Genomic DNA, 14,744 nt, shown 5'->3' on the forward strand with positions numbered 1-14,744 from the left:
AGGATCAGGACCTTCGTAGGGATACCAAGATGCTTGTTTATAAAGCTATTGTCACAGATTTTCTAGCAATGTAGACTCATATAATCCAGTTCAAAGCAAATAACCTGGGATATAGGGCAGTGTAGAGCCATCTTTAGAACAGAAGAAATACAGCAATTTCCAAAGAGAAATGTGTATTTGCTCTCCCTCTGTTTTTCAATATTTTGATCTCTGTTTTGAATGATAAACTCTGATAAATTGTGGTTAATACGAAATGCTTAATTAATAACAGCAGCCCTCTCTAGGTCTTAGATTTGATCTAGAAACCTAAGCCTCTTCTACACTACCCTATAAAATCCAGATTATCTGTTTTGAACTAGATTATATGGCAGTGTAGATTTATATAATCCAGTTCAAAGCAGATAATATGGACTATCTGATTTGATAATCTGGATATGTGGCAGTGAACAAGGGGCCAAAATATGTTAGAGTGCAAAAAGAAGTAGTGGGAAGATGAGGGAAGAATTCAAAGGAATATTTGGATAGTTTTGTAAAATTCCAAGGAGGAGGCAGGACAATAGGAAGAGATAAACTTGATCCCCAAATTATTTTAGGACTTTACCAATAGCTGACTTTAAATCCATAGCAGGCAGTGCCATCTAGTGGCCAAAGCAGAGAATGCAATATCTGAGGATAAACAGCAGCAATGCCTTGAAAAACTGTGTGCATTTTTTCTCATTTGTTAGCCATGGCATTTTTATTTTATTTGAATGGTACACTCTGTGCATACTGGAAACATTTTCCAAGTAAGATGGCCTTTCAAATGTAATGTCTTGGCAGTGGATACGTAGGTGACTGTGGAGCCCTATTCTTGACCCGCATGTTCTTCCACAATGAGGACATCGGTTTCCAGTTGGAAAGCAGTCCCAGTCAGGGTTGCCTTTCTCTTGGCACATTTCTCCCTTAAGCCCTCCATTCATGCCTCTTCGAACTCCGCAGCACTGCTGGTCACAGCTGACCTCCAATTAGAGCGCTCAAGGGCCAGGGCTTCCCAGTTCTTTCTTGGTTTCTATGCCACAGTTTTTAAGGTTGGCTTTAAGCCCATCTTTCTATTTCTTTTCCTGCCCACCAACATTACGTTTCCCATTCTTGAGTTCGGAGTAAAGCAACTGCTTTGGGAGATGGTGATTGGGAATTCAGAAAACTTGGCCGGTCCAGCGGAGTTGATGCCATAGAAGCATTGCTTCAATGCTGGTAGTCTTTGCTTCTTCCAGCACTATGACATTTGTCCGCCTGTCTTCCCAAGAGATTTGCAGGATTTTTCGGAGGCAACACTTACCAGGAATTGAGTGTGACGTCTCTAGAAAGTCCATGTTTCGCAGGCGTAGAGCAGGGTTGGGAGGACAATGGCTTTATAAACAATCACCTTGGTGTTTCTATGGATGTCCCGATCCTCAAACACTCTCTGCTTCATTCGGTGAAATGCTGCACTCGCAGAGCTCAGGCGGTGTTGTATTTCAGCGTCAATGTTGACTTTGTAGAGAGATGGCTGCCAATGGTCAACATTTCCTAATGTGACACCATTAAGCTGTATTCCTGGCTTTGCAGAGGGAGTAGCTGGTGCCTGTTGGAAGAGCACTTTGGTTTTCTCGATGTTCAATGAGAGGCTGAGCTTCTCGTATGCTTCTGCAAAGGTGTTTAGAGTGGCTTGTAGGCCTTCTTCTGAATGCGCACAGACTATGTTATTATCGGCATATTGGAGTTCTATAACAGATGTTGCTGTAACCTTGGTTTTGGCTTTCAGTCTGCTGAAGTTAGCTTGCCATCTGTCCCGAAGATGGTTTCACCTCTGGTGGGAAGCTTTCCATTAACAAGTTGAAGTGTCAGAGTGATGAAGATGAAACAGGTCAAGAGGAAGAAGGCACCTCAAGCAAACCTGCCTTCCATCTGGAAATGTGTTAGATAATACATTGTTAGACAGGAATGCATTTGCTGTAGCCCTATTGTGTAACAGTGGTGCATAATACAGTTCTAATGAGCATGTGGTCACACACCTGCTGAATGATTAAGCCATTGAAATCCACAAGCATGTGGACAACTTCAACAGAAAGGAGGAAACCATGAAAATGAACAAAATCTGTCTACCAGTATTAAAAAAACCTCAAAAATCAGAACAGTAGATGGGAAGCAACACTCTGAGGGCAGAGGAGCCCCAAGGACGGCTAATGACTCTGAACAAAGGATGCCCCCCAGGCAGGAGACAAACCTTTCCAATGCTAATTAGGGTGATTAACTGAAACATTAGTGCTGGCTTCCAACTGACAAAGGACTCTTGTCACAACCTAGACTCTCCACAGATATATATTTACCTTCCTTGCCTAGTTTATCCATGCCTCACAGCCTCTGAGGATGCCTGCCATAGATGTGGGCGAAACGTCAGGAGAGAATACTTCTGGAACATGGCCATACAGCCCGAAAGACATACAACAACCCTGTGATCCTGGCCATGAAAGCCTTCGACAACACAATGACAAGAATTTCATCATTTACTTTTGTCCCTGGCTGATGATAGGTATAAAAAGAGGGCAGGAAGCATGGGTTCTTTCTATTATTGAAACCTTTTACTGAAATCACTTGCCAAATGCTTTTGCCGCCTTATCTTGCTGAACTGTTGCTGAGATCTGTTCTACCTATGCTAGTGAGTATATCGTTGTATATGCTATAGACTGATAGGAGATCAGAGGATCCTGATCTGTGTGTGTATATTTTATAAATAGAGCAACAGGTCAAGATTAAAAGCCTCCTGTGAGTTTGAATGAAAGCTGGCTCAGAGAGTTTTCTTAAACAATGTACAGCACCAGGTCAGCCAGTGCAGATATACTCTGCAGGCAACTGATAAGCACTCTGCGGTGTATGGGTTTGTTTTTCCAACTTGCCTTTGAGACATTGTCCATTGCACAGTGTATCTAGGGAGGGCCTGTTTGGAAAACTATTTCTTTCTTTCTTTCTTTCTTTCTTTACAGTATTTATATTCCGCCCTTCTTTCTCACCCCGAAGGGGACTCAGGGCGGATCACATTATATACATATAGAGCAAATATTCAATGCCCATAAACACATCGAACCGAGACAGAGACAGACAGACGCAGAGGCAATTTAACCTTCTCCTGAGGGGATGTTCGATTCTGGCCACAGGGGGGAGCAGCTGCTTCATCATCCACTCTGACGGCACTTCCTCATTCCAATGTCATAAATTAGTTAAACTTGCCTCCCCACTTTTTATAAGTGGTGCCTTATTTCCTACTTGATCGATGCAACTATATTTCGGGTTGCTAGGTCAGCAACGAGCAGGGGCTATTTTTTATTTTAAATTGATGGGTGCTCACCCCGCCACGGGCTGGCCTCGAACTCATGACCTCATGGTCAGAGTGATTTATTGCAGCAGGCTGCTCTCCAGCCTGCGCCACAGCCCGGCCCCTAAGACTATAAATCACTACTTATCCCACCTCGACAAAAATGTAAGTCCTCTTGTGAAAGAAAGATCCAGAATCGGTCTCCTTGACAGTCACTTCTGGACCCATCGTCAAGACTCTACACTTGGAAGACAATTAGACTCACAAGGGATTGTCCATGATGATGGGCTCTATTGAGTCTTTTTTTTTTTCGTGTCAGGAGGACTTGAGAAACCGCAAGTCGCTTCTAGTGTGAGAAAATTGGCCATCTGCAAGGATATTACTCAGGGGACGAATGCTTTGATATTTTACCATCCTTGTAGGAGGCTTCTCTCATGTCCCCGCACGGAGCTGGAGCTGATAGAGGGAGCTCTCCCCAGATTCGAACCACCGACCTGTCAGTCAGCAGTCCTGCCGGCACAAGGGTTTAACTCATTACACAACCAAGAGCTCATATTGAGTCTATGTGTTGAATCAACAGTTGAATCAATGCATCTACCGTAGTCTACCCCTATTACTTTTCCAAATTAGTAATGTAGTTATGTTTGAAAATTAGTCTGAATTTTATTACTGAGTTCCAACCAAACTTGGCCTATTGATTCTTCTGTTGATTAATGTAAATCCCTTGGATTCAATAGGTTTGCTCTTGTTACTAGCACCATGAGGATTGAAGACAAGGTTGGATCTCTATGACTCATTCTAAACCAGTAGTTCTCAACCTTCCTAATGCTGTGACCCCTTAAAACAGTTCCTCGTGTTGTGGTGACCCCCAAACATAAAATTATTTTCATTGCTACTTCATAACTGTCATTTTGCTTCTTTTATGAATCGTAATGTAAATATCTGATATGCAGGATGTATTTTCATTCACTGGGCCAAATTTGGCACAAATACTTGATACTGGTGGAGTCATTTGGGAGTTGTAGTTGCTGGGATTTATAGTTCACCTATGCTCAAAGAGCATTCTGAACTCCAACAACAATGGAATTGAACCAAACTTGGCACACAGAACTCCCATGACCAACAGAAAATACTGGAAGGGTTTGGTGGTCATTGACCTTGGGTTTGGGAGTTGTATTTCACCTACATCCAGAGAGCACTGTGGGCTCAAATAATGATGGATCTGGAACAAACCTGGCATGAATACTCAATATGCCCAAATGTGAACACTGGTGGAGTTTGGGGAAAATAGACCTTGACATTTGGGAATTGTAGTTTCTGGGATTTACAGTTCACCTCCAATCAAAGAGCCCCTTGAATCTCATCAATGATAGAATTGGGCAGATTGGGCTTTTGGTCGGAGGATTCACCATCTGTTTCCAAAAAGAAAGAGAAGGATAGGAAAAGAGATATTCTGCCTTCTCTGCCAAAAGGGGTTTCTAAGATTGTTGGAAATATGTGTTTTCTGATGGCCTTTGGCAACCCCACTGATACCCCCTCGCGGCCCCCCATGGGTCCCGACCCTCAGGTGAGAAATGCTTTTCTAAACAAATTCATGTTGTGTTTTATGGCCTCACAACCTCCGAGGATGCCTGCCATAGATATGGGTGAAACGTCAGGAGAGAATGCTTCTGGAACATGGCCATACATCCCGGAAGACTTACAGCAACCCACAAAAGCATGTTGCTTCCTTTCAATCAACGCCTTCTTTTAGTAAAACGGAGTAGACATTTGCCCAGTATAAAGGCACCTGATCCTATATGATCTTGGAAGTTGGCTGCTTTGAGTCTCCTTCGGAGAGATAAAGTGGGGTATAAATAAATATAATGATAATAATAAGTTAAGTGGGGTTATCCCTGGTTAGTACTGGTTAGGGAGGGCTGCTGGGTTCCTCCATGTCTGTCCTTCCAAATCCTCATCTTCTTCTGATTTTGAGCTTGTATTCTAATGCTTCAGCCAAAGTGTGCAAAACCTTGAACGATTTCAATCCTTCCATTATCTGTGTTGTCGAAGGCTTTCATGGCTGGGATCACAGGGTTGTGGTGTGTTTTTGGGGCTGTATGGCCATGTTCCAGAAATATTCTCTCCTGACGTTTCATCCACATCTATGGCAGGCATCCTCAGACGCTGTTCTGTGTTTTCCAGGCAGTATGGGCATGTTCCAGAAGCATTCTCTCCTGACTTTTCACCCACATCTATGGCAGGCATCCTCAGACGCTGTTCTGTGTTTTCCAGGCAGTATGGGCATGTTCCAGAAGCATTCTCTCCTGACTTTTCACCCACATCTATGGCAGGCATCCTCAGACGCTGTTCTGTGTTTTCCAGGCAGTATGGGCATGTTCCAGAAGCATTCTTTCCTGACGTTTCATCCACATCTATGGCAGGCATCCTCAGACGCTGTTCTGTGTTTTCCAGGCAGTATGGGCATGTTCCAGAAGCATTCTCTCCTGACGTTTCACCCACATCTGTCCTGCTCACTTCAAAGGATCAGTCTGAACGCAGATCAGAGATGGCTGCTCTCAAATCCAATCTTTATTGAAGAACACATGACTTTGGAAAAGTCAGGAATGACCCAATGTTTACATACAACTATTTTTATAACTTTTGATGCTACGTAACACCACACGTAAATATCATCATCAAGTCCCACCCCCAATATCACATTACTACCATTTTCACACACTAAACCAATTATAATTGTTTATACTTTCGGCCCCAAGTTCCCAGGCATATTCTATCTTCTTCTGCCAGGTGCTCCTGGGATTGTTTATGTTATGACTCCCAGTTACAGGGCTGAATCACCAAAGCCCTGTAACTGGGTTCCATGACATGGTGCCCTCCTTTTCTTCGTCCTCCTCTTCGGTTCTTCTTTCATCACAAGCCTGAAACAAAACAATAATTCTATGTGTCCATTTTGTCCAAAGTACCCATATATTTTTTCAGTAAGCTACGATGGAATACAGGGTGTATTTTCCCTAAACTTTTTGGCAATGCCAACTGGAAAGTCACCTCGTTGATAACACCCTGTATTCTAAATGGTCCAATATATTTAGGGCCCAATTTTTTCGAAGGTAGCCCCAGTTTGATGTTTTGGGTACTTAGCCATACTAAATCTCCTTTCTCCAATTTATCACCTTCCACCCTCTTTCTGTCTGCGAATACTTTATACTTTTTATGTGCTTCTTTTAAGGATGCAGTCACTTGACTCCAGCATTCCATCATTTGCGCTTTCCATTTCCCTGCCTCTGTTCCCTCATTCTCTGTCCATCTTGGCAGCTGGGGCAGAGGCTGTATTTCATACCCGTAAACTACTTCAAAGGGGGTTTTATTTGTTGCTGAATGTATAGTCGAATTAAAAGCTAGTTCTGCAAAAGCCAACCACCGAGACCAGTCATTTTGTCTCATGTTAGAGTACATTTGAAGGAACTGCCCAAGTGTCTGCTGAGTACGTTCTACCGCTCCATTTGTCATGGGGTGAAAAGCAGAACTTAAACTCCTTTCTGCTCCTAGCATTTCCAGGAATTTTTCCCAAAATTTTGCTGTGAATTGTACTCCTCTGTCACTGACCACTCTACTGGGACATCCATGCAGTTTGTAAATGTGGTTTATGTACAATTCAGCTAGTTTCTCGGCTGATGGTAGTTTCGTCAGTGCTATAAAGTGGGCCTGTTTAGAAAACAGGTCCAATACTGTCCAAATATAACGATGTCCTTTGCTAACCGGTAGTTCCCCCACAAAGTCCATAGCTACACATTCCCAAGGTCTGGTAGGTTCTGCTACTGTTTGTAATAATCCCATTGGCTTCCCTCCTCTCGATTTATTTCTGGCACAATCATCACATTGAACAACATAATTTTTTATGTCCTTCCTCATCCCTGGCCACCAGCAATGTTTTGCTATTGCTTTTGTTGTTTTTGTAATTCCTGTATGACCAGCGCTCTGGTTGTTGTGAAAACGATGCAAAATCTTGATCCTTAATGTTGCTGGGATATACAGTTTCTTGTTCACAAACCAAAATCCCCCCTTCTGCTCCCCCTGTTCTGCATTGGATGCGATCCACTGGTCTCCTTCATAAGACTGTTTCAGCTCGTTTCCCCAATTATCTTTTCCGTCGAGTTCAACCATAGCAGTGTTCTCCTTTTGGGTTTGTGCTCTTGTTCTGACAGCTAAGCCCCATTGTTTGTCAGAGAATATTGTTCCCTCTTTTGCTGTGGGTATTCCTTCGTGTTGAGGCATGCGTGAAAGAGCATCTGCCAAGACATTCTGCTTCCCTTGAAAAAACTTTAATTGGAAATCGAACCTGCTGAAGTATTGTGCCCATCTAATCTGTTTGGGGGACAATTTTCGAGGGGACTTTAAATACTGGAGGTTCTTATGGTCAGACCAAATTTCAAATGGGATTCCGCTTCCTTCGAGAAAGTGTCGCCAGCATTCTAAGGCTTTTAATATGGCTAGTGCCTCTTTTTCCCATATCGGCCAACATTTTTCAGTTTCGCTGAACTTCCGGGACAAATATCCACAGGGTTTTAAGTTCCCATTTTGATCCTTTTGCAATAGTACTGCCCCATACGCACAGTCTGAGGCATCGCAATGGATTATGAAAGGGCTCCTGATATCGGGGTGTTTTAGAATGGGTCCTTCTGTGAAGCATTCTTTTAGGGTTTCAAATGCCTTTTGGCATTCTGGCGTCCAACTTAGTTTGGCGCCAGGAGCTTTTACTTTTGCTGTCTCTCCTTTCCCTTTTGTTTTTAAAAGTTCAGTAAGGGGTGCGGTTATTTGCGCGAAGCCTTTTATGAAGGATCTATAAAAATTTGCAAACCCCAGAAACGATTGCAATTGCCTCCTTGTTTGAGGCACTCCCCATTCTTTTACATCTGATACTTTAGCTGGATCCATAGCTAACCCTTCTGGAGATATCCGATACCCCAGAAAGTCAATTTGAGTTTTATTAAATTCACATTTGGACAGTTTTGCGTACAGCTTTGCTTCTCTTAGTCTCTGCAAAACTTCCCGGACCAATTTCACGTGCTTTTCCTTATCTTCAGTCACAATCAAGATATCATCAAGAAATATGAATACCCCTCTGTACAACAATGGGTGCAGTATTTCATTTATAAGCTGCATAAAGCACCCGCCTCCATTTTTTAATCCGAAAGGTAAAATTTTATATTCAAAATGGCCGAATGCGCAGGAAAATGCAGTTTTCCAAGTATCCTCCGGTTTGATCCTTAATTTATGATATGCTTCAATTAAATCAAGTTTAGTAAATATGCTCCCTTTTTTCAATACGGTAATTAAATCCTTTACTAAGGGCATAGGGTATTTATTGTCCTTAGTAATTGCATTTAAATTTCGATAATCAATGCACAATCTTAGGGAGTTGTCTTTCTTTCTCCTGAATAACACTGGGGCCCCGAGAGGAGAATTGGATGGCTTAATGAAGCCCCGCGCCAGGTTTTTATCAATGTATTTCCTCAATTCCTCCTTCTCCTGCACAGACATGGGATACACTTTTGGTTTTGGTAAGTTTGCTCCGGGGGTTATTTCAATTTCTACTTCTATATTCCTTTTGGGAGGTAATTTACTTGCCTCTTTCTAATTGAACACATCCACAAAGTCTCTGTATTCAGGTGGCAATAGCAGTGGGTCTATTTCACCTTCTTCATCTCCCTCGTCCTCCTCTTCTGCAATCTTGCTTATCTCCCATTGCGTCTGCTGTTCTTTAAATGCTAGGCTCTTTCCTCTCCAATCTACTTCGGGATTTGCCTGTTCGAGCCATGGTATCCCTAATATTACGTGGTATGTGGCAATAGGGGCTATCACAAAGGATATTCTTCCTTCCCATTTGCCTATTTTACATGGGATCTCCCGTATTTCCTTTGTAGATACTTCCCCAGTAGCAACTGATCCGTCTAGCTGCGAAAACGCAATTGGGGAGTCAAGCGCCATCTGCTGGCATTTCAACGCTTCTGCTAACTCTGGAGTTATAATATTCCTGGAACAACCACAATCCACAAATGCCTTGCAGGTGGCCCGATTCTCTAGCCCCGAGAGGCAGATTGGCACTACTATCATGCGTTTGTCCCGACTCACCAATTTTTCTGAAGATTCTGGGGCTCGCACCTCCTCCTCCGCACGCCTCCCGGTTGCTGGCTTGGGCTTTGAGGGTTTTGGCGGCTCCCCCTTCCGTGCCCAGCATTCTGCTGCTCGATGGCCCGTCTTCCCACATACAAAGCATCCCGGTTTAGGTTTGTTGTCGTCTCCTCTGGAGGGAATCCCCGGCCTCCCTCCGGGTCTTTCCTGCTTCCTCGTTTCTCCTCGACCTCTCGCCACCGGTCTTTGCTGGCCGCCGCTGCTCCTGAAGCGCTTTACTTGGGCCAGGGTGGATTCAACGCGCCCCGCTAGTTGAATCCATCCCTGGAGCGTTTCGGGGTCATCTCTGTGCGCTGCCCAGCTGAAAATCTCGGGGCGTAGTCCCTCTTTAAATAATTCCACTTTGGTCACTTCAGACCACTCTGGTACCCTTTCCGCGAGGTGGAGGAATTCCTCTGCGTACTCGGGCACCGTTTTGTCCCTCTGCTTTATTCCTCTAAGCTGGTCTCGAGCTCTCAATTGCTCTAGCCGGTCTCTGAACCGGTTTTCCAGTGCGGCGAGGAAGCGGGGCACTGACCTCAGGCATGGGTCCTGTCTGGCATGTAGTTGCACATACCAGCTGGCCGCTCCTCTCTTTAGTGTGTTGCCGATGGCCCGAACCCTGCTTGCTTCGGAGGGGAATGTGTGTGCATTGTCTTCCATGTATCCCCTGATGCTAATTAGAAAAAAGTTCAGTTCGGCTGATTCCCCTCCGTATTCTAGCTTGAGATCTTCCCTTCTTGGCATCCATTCAGCGGCCCGTTGATGCTGTCTGGGAGGCATGGGGAAGGGTTGCATCGGGTTTCCTTGGATCACGCCGCGCCCCACTCCGGTGGTCATTCTGCGCGGCTCCCGAAATCCTGCCGCCGCTGTCGGCCCTTCCCCCCATCCGCATACTGGCCTCGCTGTAGCCCCCGCATCTCGCCTTTCCCCGTCGTACTGCACATCCTCCTCCTCTTCCTGGATCTCCTGCTCCTCTCCGCCTTCGTCTGCTAATCCACTGGACCCGATCCCTGGCCCCAGTGGTCTTTCCACCCCGACGCCCATCCGGGGGGTTGGGAGCTCTGTTGGAGATGGCGGCCTCAGAGTTCCCAGAGCTCGCTGGCGCTCCACTTCGCGTGCCATTCTGTCTCTGAACTCCAGCTCCTGCCAATATTCCTCGTCTCCCTCGTCCCTTGCCGCCGCGGGACTCTGCGTTGAAGCTCGCTGTCCCCTCTGGCTCCAATCGCCTCCTTTGCTTGGCTCTCTCTCGGCGCCATATCGGATGTGCTCTTTTTGGAGATTCTCTTCCAATATTGGCACTATTCTCCCCACGGTATCCGACAGCCTGGATAAATGAGTTTCCAGGATGGATAACCGCAGGGCCACGGTCTCCGGCATGCTTCCTCCAGATCCCCAACTGGTTTCTGCCGCCGCCGGAACGCCTCTTCCCCCTCTGGGAATCCTCTGGGTCACGCCGTCCGGCTTGGGGTACCCCGTAGAGGAAGCTATGGCTTGCAATGTCTCTTCTGCCAACGGCAGAGCTCCCAGCGGAGGCCCCTTTGCTCCGTCATGGCTTTGATCTCCTTCCCTGCTCATTATCACTTCACTGCAAATTTGCAGGAGGGTGAGAACTGGATTCCTGACTTAATTGTCCTGCTCACTTCAAAGGATCAGTCTGAACGCAGATCAGAGATGGCTGCTCTCAAATCCAATCTTTATTGAAGAACACATGACTTTGGAAAAGTCAGGAATGACCCAATGTTTACATACAACTATTTTTATAACTTTTGATGCTACGTAACACCACACGTAAATATCATCATCAAGTCCCACCCCCAATATCACATTACTACCATTTTCACACACTAAACCAATTATAATTGTTTATACTTTCGGCCCCAAGTTCCCAGGCATATTCTATCTTCTTCTGCCAGGTGCTCCTGGGATTGTTTATGTTATGACTCCCAGTTACAGGGCTGAATCACCAAAGCCCTGTAACTGGGTTCCATGACAGGCATCCTCAGACGCTGTTCTGTGTTTTCCAGGCAGTATGGGCATGTTCCAGAAGCATTCTCTCCTGACGTTTCACCCACATCTATGGCAGGCATCCTCAGACGCTGTTCTGTGTTTTCCAGGCAGTATGGGCATGTTCCAGAAGCATTCTCTCCTGACGTTTCATCCACATCTATGGCAGGCATCCTCAGACGCTGTTCTGTGTTTTCCAGGCAGTATGGGCATGTTCCAGAAGCATTCTCTCCTGTCGTTTCACCCACATCTATGGCAGGCATCCTCAGACGCTGTTCTGTGTTTTCCAGGCAGTATGGGCATGTTCCAGAAGCATTCTCTCCTGACGTTTCACCCACATCTATGGCAGGCATCCTCAGACGCTGTTCTGTGTTTTCCAGGCAGTATGGGCATGTTCCAGAAGCATTCTCTCCTGACGTTTCATCCACATCTATGGCAGGCATCCTCAGACGCTGTTCTGTGTTTTCCAGGCAGTATGGGCATGTTCCAGAAGCATTCTCTCCTGACTTTTCACCCACATCTATGGCAGGCATCCTCAGAGGTTGTGAGCTATACTTCATAAGCCCTGGGGATGCCTGCCATAGATGTGGGCGAAACGTCAGGAGAAAATGCTTCTGGAACATGGCCATACAGTTTGGAAAACACAAAACAACTCTCCATCATTTGCATCAAAGTGATGTAAACCATCAGTAGCCCTCACATTGGTGTTTCTTAATGCTCAACTTCTTATGCACTTAGGTGTGAAGTGTGTAGTAATTCGACCTTCTCACCACAGGGTGGCAGGCTTAGACATACTATCCATTATGTCATTGTTTTCTGTTGTATGGGACAGTGTCCAGAAATTGCATGCCATGGATAGAATACCAATCAATATCAATCGAATTTACTGCATTTCCACCCAGTTGTGCAAGTGAACTGTCCAATTGTTGAAGGCTGGGAAGGAGCCTGCAAAGGTCGCTGGAGAAATGGCCCTGGATTTGGACACAAGGGAGCTGTCCACAGGCTGTGGTGCTGAAATCAGAGAGGCAGAGACTGGCTACTATCTTCCTTCTGCATTTGAAGATTTGTGATGACCCATGGGCCTTGTAGTCCTGCTCAGGACATTGTAATTCCTGATGAAGATGAAAACTTGGGTTTTTTACCTTCCCAGTCTGAACTGGATTCCTCTCAGCCAGATCTTTCCCAGGCAGATCTGGGAACCTTGCACCTGCAAGAAAGTTGTCTCCCAGAAGTATGTCAAACAAGCCCAGAGCCTACTTCTCCCGTATTCTTGCGCCGGGAGTTTTGTAAACAACAGAGAAGTTTGGATTCAGCTTCGCGCAGGAGTGCGAGGATTGCAGCTAAGAATGTGGCCAATTAAGACTGCTTCTCGTGAGAATCTTTGGGGAGTCTCACATCTGGTCTCAGAGTTAGCTTTCGGTTCTGATTCCCAGAGAACTGCTTCGGCGGGAAGCTAGACTCTATTTAGGTGTTTTACCCGCGTAGTAACTTCGCGGAGTCAATTCGTCAGCCTACGGAGCGAGTTGTGTCTGGACAGCGCGCTCCGGTTCAAGCCTCGCTCCTGCTCAAGCCTTGCCTTGCTATCCAGCCTTCGCCTTGCTTCCCAGCCTTTGTTTATCTACGGACTTTGCCTTGTTTCCCAGGATTAATCCTTGCCTTGTTCCACGGATTTATCAAGTTATTCCACGGACCTTGTTCTTGTTCTTAGTTACCTTGTTCCACGTTCAAGCCTTGTTTCAAGTATCAAGTTATTTCCTAGCCTCGCTCAAGTTTCATGGACTAAAGGACCTTGTCATCTCCCCTCACTTTGCTTGGCAAAGTGAGTGTTTCGGTTATTGGATTACAACTTTGGACCTTAATATTTCTTATTGGACATTGCTTTTTTGGACTAATTCTGACCTTTCCTGAAAGGTCTAATTCTGGACTATTTTCTACACTAGTTTTTATTAACTTTATATAATCCTACAATAAAGATATTAGATAGATTCTGGCCTCTGTGTATGGTTATTGGTGCTCTGCAGCCTGGGTCGTGACAGGTTGACTCCGCCACCCTAAGCACCAAGTAACCTCGGCCAGAATGTCTACCGGAGTCGTACCTGGGCCGAGCGGCCAGCCGATTACCTACACCATCGACAAGGAAGAGGTGGACCGAATCCGTGATAAGCTCAATGCACAGGATGGAGAAATAAGGGGTTTGAAGGAACGCGGAGTTCGTCTTCCGGCCATGGCGTTGCCAACCAAGTTTACTGGAGAAGCTTCTAAGGTTCATGTCTTCCGTCGCCAATGTCAAGCTTATCTGGAGGCCCGTGCTGCCGAGTTTCCCCAAGAAGACATCAAGGTGGCATGGGTTTACAGTCTTCTAGACGGGCCAGCGGCCAGCTGGGCGACGGCACTGTTCGACCAAGCCTCTCCGCACCTAAGATCAGCGCAACACTTCTTGGACCACCTCAAGGAGACTTGGGGAATCGAGGACAATTTGGAGGCAGCCGGTCACAAACTCCGTCGCCTTTTCCAAGGAGACAGACCTATGTCTCAGTATATAGCCGAGTTCCGAGTGCTGGCCCACAACACCGGCTGGAACGATGTAGCCCTCAGGGGACAATTCCGGGAGGGTCTCAACATTGAAATGCTGGAAGAAATCTCCAAGGTGGATCCTCCCCAGACCCTCGAGGCACTCATTGATCAATGTTTACGGGCTGAAGTCATGATTGCCAACAGGAAACAGTGGGTTCGAGGCCAGGGCAGTAGAGCCGGGGCAAAACCCCCCGCTCCCGCCAGCGTTCAGCCACGTCCGGTGTGGAGACCCCCACCGCCAACCCCATACCCCAGAGGAGGCGAGGAGGTGCCGATGCAGTTGGGCAATGTGCGTCCCAGACTAGATGCCGCCGAGAAGGCCCGTCGTCAACGCTTAAACCTCTGCTGGTACTGCGGGAACGGGGGCCACTTCGCCAGAGAGTGCCCAGCCAAAGGGAAGCCTGCCGCCCGTCTTGCGGCGGCGTCCTCCACGGAGACGAAGGCGTCTGAGCCGACTGGCACACAGCCGGCGGGGGAAGCCAACGACCGGGTGTAGAGGGGCTCGCCAACCCGGTCAAAAAATCCATCCAAGAGCCGCCAACCGGGGTCCTGTTCCTTCTCGTGGTCACATTATGGTCAGCAAAAAGGGGACCCGTCATGATCCACGCCATGATAGACTCTGGAGCTACCAACAATTTCATCGATAGAGAGTATGCCGACT

The 14,744-nt window shown here is 46.3% G+C and overlaps 2 protein-coding genes across 3 annotated transcripts in view; both read right to left on the reverse strand.

Annotated features, from left to right (window-relative positions):
• The window catches only part of kif13b (kinesin family member 13B), a 304,005-nt gene that overhangs the window by 267,434 nt on the left and 21,827 nt on the right, over positions 1-14,744 (reverse strand). The gene's annotated exons all lie outside the window — the stretch shown is intronic.
• On the reverse strand, positions 5,881-12,327 carry LOC134295670 (uncharacterized). The gene is made up of 2 exons (XM_062968808.1): positions 9,464-12,327; positions 5,881-6,252 (listed from the first exon to the last, which is right to left on the reverse strand). The coding sequence occupies exons 1-2, from the start codon at positions 11,078-11,080 to the stop codon at positions 6,169-6,171; spliced, it is 1,701 nt and encodes a 566-aa protein (XP_062824878.1). The 5' UTR covers positions 11,081-12,327; the 3' UTR covers positions 5,881-6,168.

This window comes from Anolis carolinensis, chromosome 1 (genome assembly GCF_035594765.1).
Source record: "Anolis carolinensis isolate JA03-04 chromosome 1, rAnoCar3.1.pri, whole genome shotgun sequence".
Lineage (NCBI taxonomy): Eukaryota > Metazoa > Chordata > Lepidosauria > Squamata > Dactyloidae > Anolis > Anolis carolinensis.

Coding starts and splice junctions, on each gene's coding strand:
- LOC134295670 (XM_062968808.1), bottom strand. CDS start 11,080: ATGAGCAGGGAAGGAGATCAAAGCCATGACGGAGCAAAGGGGCCTCCG. Junction 6,253..9,463: donor CAGAATCTTCAGAAAAATTG/GTGAGTCGGGAC, acceptor GTTTTGTTTCAG/GCTTGTGATGAAAGAAGAAC.